General features: G+C 37.1%; 1 protein-coding gene across 1 annotated transcript in view; it reads right to left on the bottom strand.

Annotated features, from left to right (window-relative positions):
* LOC128620686 (phosphatidylinositol 3,4,5-trisphosphate 5-phosphatase 2A-like) overlaps positions 1-848 on the bottom strand; it is a 22,053-nt gene extending 21,205 nt beyond the window's left edge. The window contains 1 exon segment of the mRNA XM_053645926.1: positions 708-848. Within this exon segment, the coding sequence (XP_053501901.1) occupies positions 708-848 (141 nt within the window).
* Positions 849-10,033: the final 9,185 nt, after the last annotated feature.

Below are 10,033 nucleotides of genomic sequence, written 5' to 3'. Positions count from 1 at the left end.
AGTGTTGTGAGGTTCTGCCTTCATTGTTGGAATGGAGAGAAGAAGTTAATTGATGTTCAGAGAAGGGTGGGGGAGGGTGGAGTTGGAGGCGGGTAGGGATACCGTGCTGTTTTGGGGTTTTTTTTCTTTTATTTCTTTCCTATTGATATCAACCTCTCTGTACTTCATTCTGTATTAACCTAAATTGATGGACAATACCTGAAGCTCATTCAGATTCCTAAGTTGGAATGTGAAAGGTCTGAATGATCCCATCAAAAGATCCAAAGTTTTGACACATTTAAAACTACAAAAACCCGATGTTGCATTTCTTCAGGAAACCCATCTCCGTCTCAGGGATCAACGCAGACTCCAAGCTCACTGGACATTGCATATGGCTCAATACTAAACCTACCAAATGTTTCTCACTCCCATTTTCTGTCTGCCAAATCATTTAATAAATAAGCTAAAAATCTACAACAGAAACAGAAAGCAAAGTTAAAACCAACAATTTATTTTCAAAGGTTATGTCAACATCTCAAAATATACTGTACCTCTGTTAAAAATTTAAAAATAATCAGTAGGAATAAATCTTGTACAAACTGTACATGAACATGGTAAGAAAGATTCCAACAGGAATTTGAAATGTGAAACTCGAGTATGTGAGTGAGGGGTGGATTGCTGTTAAGGTATAAAGTTTGTAGGTTTCCATAAACTCCATGCCTGACTACCACCCCAGCCTCGGTGCACTCTGTTGATGTGGCCACCTCTTTCTCACACTGAGTGACGAACTGTTCGTAGAGGTACAGGCTTTTCCAGCTTTCAATGGCATCGTGGTGCTGCACTCTGCTGCCTTTAACTACACCAGTCATGGTATCCTGGGGAATGATCATCAAACTTCCCAGAAGCTCCATGATAGATACCTGCCTGCCTGCCTGTACTCGTGGGAAAGAATGTTGTTTTGAGCAAGGTGTTTACTGTGGAGAACACATTACAGAACATGTTTCAAAACACATTTTGGATGTCAGCTTTAGACCTAATTACTGTGAAATGCCACAAATTGCAAAATAGAAATATTCAATATAAGTTCTTATAGGATTTGGGGTTTTTTTTGTGATTGTTGCAGCCAAAAATGCTTGCTTTTGCTCTGGCTTTTTTCACAATTTGCGATGCAACTCGTGGAGTTTATTATGCTTTTTTGTGGAAAACTACTTGAATTGGCGAAATTTGTAATTGCATGAAATAGTTTTGCACGGACTTTCACAGTTTGTTGGTAATCAGAATCAGAAACTTGAAAATATGAGTTCAAGTTCTACTTTCATATGTGTTCACCTCATAATTATGATATTTGAAACAGGAATTGAAGTCACCTTATATGAGTGTACTCACAAGCAAGCAGGAAATTGACCCCCCCCCCCCCAAAAAAAAAAAAAAAAGCTAGGCAAAATTACATATGCTTTGACTATTTTTTTTTTTTAAATTCCCAAACATAGTTTGATAATTCTAGATAGCATGGTTCAGGTACATTGGGAAAGTCTTAAAATACAGTTTTAAAATACAGTACAAGCTGAGATAGGAAAAGTGATATACACTGATCAGACACAACATTAAAACCACCTGCATAATATTGTGTAGGTTCCCCCTTTTGCTGCCAGAACAGCTCTGACCTGTCGAGGCATGGACTCCACAAGACCTCTGAAGGTGTGCTGTGGTATCTGGCACCAAGACATTAGGAGCAGCTCCTTTAAGTCCTGTAAGTTGTGCGGTTGGGCCTCCATGGGTCGGGCTTTTGTCCAGCTCATCCCACAGATGGTCGATCGGATTGAGATCTGGGGAATTTGGAGGTCAATTCAACACCTTCAACTCTATTGGAAGATACTAACCAATGCATACCAGGAAAACCCCACAAGACCTGTTTTGGAGAAGCTCTGTCCCAGTCGTCTAGCCAGCACAATTTAGCCCTTGCCAAAGTCGCTCAGATCCTTACCCATTTTTACTTTCAGTACATCATGTTCAAGATCTGACTGTTCAATTGTTACCTAATACTGTGTATCCCACCCCTTAACGGGTGCCATTGTAATGAGATAATCAATGCCATTCACTTCACCTGTCAGTGGTTTTAATGTTATGGCTGATCGGTGTAAATTTGTCATGACAAATAATATCACATATTTATCATGAATATACTATATGTAGAAGATGTACTAATGTAACAAAAGAAACCTAAAGTTAGTTCAAATCACGTACAGATGTTTATTATTATTATTATTATTATTATTATTATTATTATTATTATTATTATTGTTATTATCATCATCATCATTACCATTTTGTGATATGCTAGTATCGCAATTTTTCTATCTTTTGGTATCGCACATCTATCTATCTATCTATCTATCTATCTATATCTATCTATCTATCTATATATATATATATATATATATATATATATATATATATATATATATATATATATATATTATTTCTTTCATTTTTCCCAGTCTACATTACATACATTATATACAACCCCAATTCCAAAAAAGTTGGGATGCTGTGTGAAATATGAATAAAAACAAAATGCAATGATTTGCAAATCTCATAAACCCATATTTCAATTCAATTCAATTTTATTTGTATAGCACTTTATACAATAGACATTGTCTCAAAGCAGCTTTACAGAAATATATAAACACGGTATACAGATATTAATAGTGCGAATTTATCCAAACTGAGCAAGCCGGTGGCGACGGTCGCAAGGAAAAACTCCCTAAGATGTTAAGAGGAAGAAACTTTGAAAGGAACCAGACTCAGAAGGGAACCCATCCTGATCTGGGTAACAACAGATAGTGTGAAAAAGTTCATTATGGTTTTATATGAAGTCTGTTTGGCCTTAGAAGCAGCCGTAGTCCCAGCAATCTGGAATTGGAGTAGATGAGAGCTCCATCCAGAGGTAGGACATCCAAACTGGTCAGCCAGGTCCAGAGAGCAGAAAGGATCAGGATCTCTAGTATCTCCATAAAATTGTGTGTGGCTCGACAGAAAATGAGAGGGAGAGAAAAGATTATTGGGACTGTGCTTAGCGTAACAGAAAGTCTAGTCAGGGTAGGCTTGTGTAAACAAATACGTTTTAAGCGTAGACTTAAACACTGAGACTGTGTCTGAGTCCCGAACACTAATTGGAAGATTGTTCCATAACTGTGGGGCTCTATAAGAGAAAGCTCTTCCCCCTGCTGTAACCTTCACTATTTGAGGTACTGTCAAATAGCTTGCATCTTTTGATCTAAGTAGGCGTGGCGGATCATAGAAAACCAAAAGGTCACTTAGATACTGTGGCGCGAGACCGTTTAGTGCTTTATAGGTTAATAATAGTATTTTATAATCGATGCGAGATTTCACTGGGAGCCAATGCAGTGTTGATAAGATCGGGGTGATGTGGTCGTATCTTCTGGTTCTAGTTAGGATTCTAGCAGCTGCATTCTGGACTAACTGGAGTTTGTTTATGCTTCTTCTGCAACATCCAGACAGTAAGGCATTACAGTAATCTAGTATGCCATATGCCAGTCACAATAGAACATAGAAAACATATCAGTTGTTTAAAGTGAGGAAATGTACCATTTTAAGGAAATAATAAGGTGATTCTTAATTTGATGGCCACAACATGTCTCAAAAAAGTTGGGGTGGGGGCAACAAAAGGTTGGAAATGTAAGTGTTACTAAAACGAAAAAGCTGGCGGTTAATTGGCAACAGGTCAGTATCATGATTGGGTATAAAAAGAGTATCTTTTGGAAGTAAAGATGGGCAGAGGTTCACCAATCTGCAAAAAACTACATCTTCAATTTGTGGAACAATTTCAGAGTAATGTTCTTCAGCGTAAAATTGTGAAGACTATGAATATATCATCATCTACAGTACATAATATCATCAAAAGATTCCGAGAAGCTGAAGAAATCTCTAGGGTGAAAATCAATATTGTATGCGTATGATATTCGGGCCCTCGGGCGGCACTGCATTAAAAACAGGCATGGTTCTGTAATGGAAATAACTGCATGGGCTCAGAAACACCTCCAGAACTCGTTGTCTGTTAACACAGTTCACCGTGACATCCACAAATGCTGGTTAAAGCTCTATCATGCAAAGAAGAAGCCATATGCAAACATGATCCAGAAACGATGCCGTCTTCTCTGGGCCAAAGAAGAAGAAGAAGATACATTTACATTTATTCACTTAGCAGATGCTTTTATCCAAAGCGACTTACAAATGAGAAAAAAAACTTTTTCAGAAATCTTTAAAAGCTTTAAACACACACTATGAGAATTAATTATTCAAACTCGGAATCCGCTTTCCCTGTTTACCCTATTTAAATGTGCGTAGTGAGACAAGTCACTTTGAGAGGAGGTTCATCGCTTTGCAAAGGCACAAATTGTATGATCATGTTCTGTTATGTTAATTTGTCTGCCCTTAACACCAGTTTGTGGCTATCCTGTATTAATGTGGAAGATTTAAGTCACACTTTAATGCATAACATATGAGGGTAAAAGGAAGTAAAAGTGCAATTAATATCTGGATAGAAGATTTTTATACCAATATCCTTTGGACAGACAAGACAAAAGTGGAGCTGTTTGCCATAAACCAAGTACAGCATATTACCATTAATACCTCTAACAAACCTTGAAGCATGCCAGCAGAGAGGTAAAGATATATACAGAAATATAATACCGTCTTTCTAAAGTTTGGCAGAAACTCCATCATAAAGCAGGACAGTGATACCAGGATAGACTAATTCAATTTTAGAATTTTAGTTCATGTCCTGGTATACACTCACTGAACTCTTTATTAGGAACACCTATGTATACACCTATTCATTCATGCAATTATCTAATCAGCCAATCATATGGCAGCAATGCAGTGTATAAAATCATGCAGATACAGGTCAGCAGCTTCAAGTAATGTTTGAAGAATGAGAAAAAATGTGATGTCAGTGATTTTGACCGTGGCATGATTGTTGGTGCCAGACGGGCCGGTTTGAGTATTTCTATAACTGCTGATCTCCTGGGATTTTCACGCATAACAGTCTCTAGAGAATGGTGCAATAAAGAAAAAAAATCCAGTGAGCAGTGGTTCTGCAGACGGAAAGGCCTTGTTGATGAGAGAGGGCAGTTGAGAAAGGCCAGACTGGATCAAGCTGACAGAAACTCTACATTAACTCAGATAACCGCTCTGTACAATTGTAGTGATAGGAAAAGCTTCTCATAATGCACATCGAACCGTGAGGCGGATGGGTTACAACAGCAGAAGACCACATTGGGTTCCACTCCAGTCAGCCAAGAACCGAAAGCTGAGTCTGCAGTGGGCACAGGCTCACCAACACTGGACAGCTGAAGTCTGGAAAAACGTAGCCTGGTCTGATGAATCTCAATTACTGCTGGGGCACACAGATGGTAGGGTCAGAATTTGACACCAACAGCATGAATTCATGGACCCAACCTGCATTGTGTCAACAGTACATGCTGGTCAAGGTGGTGTAATGGTTTGGGGAATGTTTTCTTGGCACGTTTTAGGCCAGTTAGTGCCAATCAGTCATCGCTTGAATGTCGCAGCCTATTTGAGTATTGTTGCTGACCATGTGCATCCCTTCATGGCCACAGTTTACCCATCTTCTAATGGTTTCATCCAGCATGATAATGCACCATGTCACAAAGTAAAAGTCGGCTAAAACTGGTTTCATGAACATGACAACGAGTTCATTATTCTTCAGTGGCCTTCCCAGTCACCGGATCTGAATCCAATAGAACACCTTTGGGATGTGGTAGAACGAGAAATTCACAATATAAAAACGCACCCGAAAAATCTGCAGGAACTGTGTGATGCAATCATGTAAACATGGAGCAGAATCTCAAACGAATGTTTCTGTCTTGTGGAATCTACGCCAAGAAGAATTGAAGCTGTTCTGATAGCAAAGCGAGGCCCTACCCAGTATTAGTATAGTGTTCATAATGAAGTGTTCAGTGAGTGTATAATATATTATATATTCAATATGGACAAGAAAAATGGTGTACTTTCTTTTTCACAGGATTACACTACTCTCAGAAAGAAATCTTAAAGATTTCTTTAGTTCATCCCCCTGATTGAACCCTTAAAGGTTCTATATAGAACTCTACAAAAAAAGGTTGAACCTTTTGAGTCCTGGAACAGTGAAGAATCCTTTATAATTCCTTATTCCTCGTTGCTATGTAAGTATTTCATAATTTGTAGCGTAAGTTCTTCATTAGATTGTCTACTCTAAAATTGCCCCTAGGTGTAAAAAATTGTGTGAGTGTGTGTGAGTGTGTGTGAGTGTGTGTGCATGTGTGTGCGCTCGCATGGTGCCCTATGATGGACTGGAGTCCCATTGAAGATGTATTCACACCTCATGTCCAGTGTTCCCAGTTTGCTCCAGATCTACTGTGACCCTGGCCAAGGTAAGGAAGTTACAGAAGATGAATAATATTAATTTATTCTTTGTGGAGAATTATGTTGCCTGTTGCTTTTCCTTAACTATTCTATGCCCATTGAACTTATATTTCCCGATTTGTTCAGATAACATAACCAATGTTTTACTTTTATTTTAATAATGTAAGTTTCAATAAATTTTTAGACAACCAGGATACTGAAGTTAAAATACAAATATAGTATATGATCCTATAGTGATGGTTTATGTGTTCTAAAATATTGGGCTGTAAAGGGATGTAAAGGGCTGTAAAGCTGTTTATATGTGCCCAACATACTCACACACACACACACACACACACCACTGAAGTGTATCTGTTGGCACTGCACTGACCTTTGTTCCAGCATTATGCCCTGCCTTGTAAATGGGATCGTAATGACTGGATACCATTTGGAGTACTAAAGTATCAAGTATTAAAGTACTAAAGTATGACAATGAGTAACAAATGTGTGCTCTGTACTATAACATATTAATAATTCTCCATATGGGCAAATTAAGAATTTAAATTCACACACAGAATTGTTAAAAGTTGGTCACATATTCTCCTGCTGTATGAAAGCACTAGACCTATAGGATTTTACATACATACATACATATATATATATATGCATATATATGCATATATATATATATATATATATATATATATATATATATATATATATATATATATATATATATATATAACAGGCAGTTTACTCATCCTGATTGTTACACTGCTACTTTATTTCCACTCTGCCTTTGCTTGAGCTGTTTCAGGTTGTGAGTACCTTCATTTTGTACCTGAGCAGTGAAGCACCAGTATCTCTCTTTATAACAGCAAACCAGACCATATCCACCTCTAATAACTGAGCAACATCAGCCTAAGCCCTGTTTCTATGGCAACCAACCTGGTGCAAAAGGAATGAAAGAAGTTCACCTAAAGCCAGGTCTGCATGCTCTTTGTTCATTCATTAGTCTGTCTGTCTGCTCAGTGGCTCAAGAAGAGGAGAAGTAAAGCAGGGGGTTGGGCCAAAGGTTAGAGTATTGGTAGCAGTATCAGGATTGAAAACAGCAGAAATGTTGAAGTATAGAATGTGATCCAAAATAGCTCTTGCATCCACAACCCTCATGATGTTAAATTATTGATGAATTATAGTGATTCATTAGGTGGGTTTTACTGTTTGTTTAAAATCATTAAAGGGTATAACCTATATATATATATATTTTCATATACATTCAAATGAATGTACATCAGACTATGATTCATTGGTCAGCTGAACTATTAGGAATAATCTCAGGATTGTCATAATGATGGCATGTCATTATGCTCGTCATTAATGTCACAGTGGATTAATATAATAGTTATAGCCATATAATAACAATGTTTGTTATTTTTCCGTTTCAGTCTTAAAATGTGAGCAAGCCTGGTCACTATCAACATGGTCACACACCTGCAAATGCGTAAGAATTTACATGACTCAATTGAAACAAAACTATATAAAAGTTAGGGGTGGGTTAGCTATTTCTTATGACTTTATCCATATGAAATCGGAGGAATCCAAGCACATCACCCTCACTTGTATACATTTTTCAGGCCCAAAAGTTGTATACTAAGCATTACAGTAGAGCAACTTGGAAATACTAGACTAGTATGTGGTTTACCTATAATTCAATTCAATAAACTTTCATACAATTTCATTTAAGTGCTTTGTTTTTTAAGACCAACTTCTGCTTTTTATGGCATGTCTGAGCTGTTTTTGAGTGAGGACATTTATCACCTGTGTGCTTTTTCTCCTTTATCATGGGTAAGTGTATGCTTTTTCTGCATTGTTATTAGCATATGTACTGTATGATTTAGTAAAATTATCATTAGCCAATAACTTTGTTATTCTGATTACTCTGGGTCTGTGTATGAGTGAGTTCATGCTCTTGGGTGTGTGTGCTGTGTGTTGCACTTCCTCTTTTTGGTCAGGCCCTAGGCCTTGCTATAATTAACTTTTAAGAGACATTGTCTATAAGGAAGAGAGCGTGACTCTGTTCTTTCCTATATTCTCACTAAATTTTCATTCTCCATATTTTATTACCTTGTGTTTTATTTCCTTCATTTTTTATACATAACAATATGGCTCTGGTGTTGGATGGTGTTGGATAAGCAGTACAGAAAATGGATAGATGGATGGATGGATGGATGAGAATCCCTATAGATGAATAGAGATTGGAGAATAGAAATAAATTTTTAGGACAGTGACAACAACAACAACAACAACAACAACAATAATAATAATAATAATAATAATAATAATAATAGTAGTAGTAGTAATACATAAGTAGCCCAGAGGTGTGTGTGTGTGTGTTTGGCAATGTTACTGGCCCTCATACTGTGGCAGGCAGATGATGCATACTGCCCTACTAAAGAACTGGCAGTGTGTGATATCAAATTTCTCAAACTATGTTTTGACACATGTAAATTTATTATACTCTTATAGAAAGTACAGCTCTTTCTATCTGTACCTAATGTGTCACGTGCATGAAAAAATGCAAAGACGTTTGTTGTATTTAGTCTATAGTTCTGCACTGGCTTAAAGTTGGTTTGACGTTGGATGTTCGATATTCGGAGATGCGAAAATTAAGGGACCGTCTCTAAAGTTACATACGACATTGTTATACATGTTTCTAACTTCAATAGCATTTGAAAGGAATGACTTACAGTCATATAACCAACTGTTAAGTGTTCATCTAGGTGTCAGCTATGATGCATACCTTTTATATTTTTAATATTTAATAAAATAAACTATTAAATCATATATAAAAATTGCCGTGTATTTTATTACTGCATGGGCTCATACACAAAATATACCATAATTAAAGCTCAATAGCATTTGAAGGGAATGACTTATAGTCACACAACCAACTGTAAAGTGTTCATCTAGGTGTCAGGTATGACAGGCGAGGCCTGTTCTGAGTGGAACCTGTCCTGTTAAACCGCTGTATGGTCTTGGCCACTGTGCTGCAGCTCAGTGTCAGGGTCTTGGCAATCTTCTTATAGCCGAGGCCATCTTTATGTAAAGCAACAATTCTTTTTTACAGATCCTCAGAGGGTTCTTTTTCATGTTGAACTTCCAGTGACCAGCATGAGGGAGTGTGAGAGTGATGACACCAAATTTAACACACCTCCTCCCAGTTTACACCTGAGACCTTGTAACACTAACAAGTCACATGACACCGGGGAGGGAAAATGGCTAATTGGGCCCAATATGGCCATTTTCACTTAGGGGTGTACTCACTTTTGTTGCCAGCGGTTTAGACATTAATGGCTGTGTGTTGAGTTATTTTGAGGGGACAGCAAATTTACACTGTTACACAAGCTGTACACTCACTACTTTACATTGTAGCAAAGTGTCATTTCTTCAGTGTTGTCACATGAAAAGATATAATCAAATATTTACAAAAATGTGAGGGGTGTACTCACTTTTGTGAGATTCTGTATATACACATACATGTATAATATATATATATATATATATATATATATATATATATATATATATATATATATATATATATATATATAATTATTTCATTAATAGA

This window comes from Ictalurus furcatus, chromosome 16 (genome assembly GCF_023375685.1).
Source record: "Ictalurus furcatus strain D&B chromosome 16, Billie_1.0, whole genome shotgun sequence".
Taxonomy (NCBI): domain Eukaryota; kingdom Metazoa; phylum Chordata; class Actinopteri; order Siluriformes; family Ictaluridae; genus Ictalurus; species Ictalurus furcatus.
This window is presented reverse-complemented; position numbering and strand designations above follow the sequence as displayed.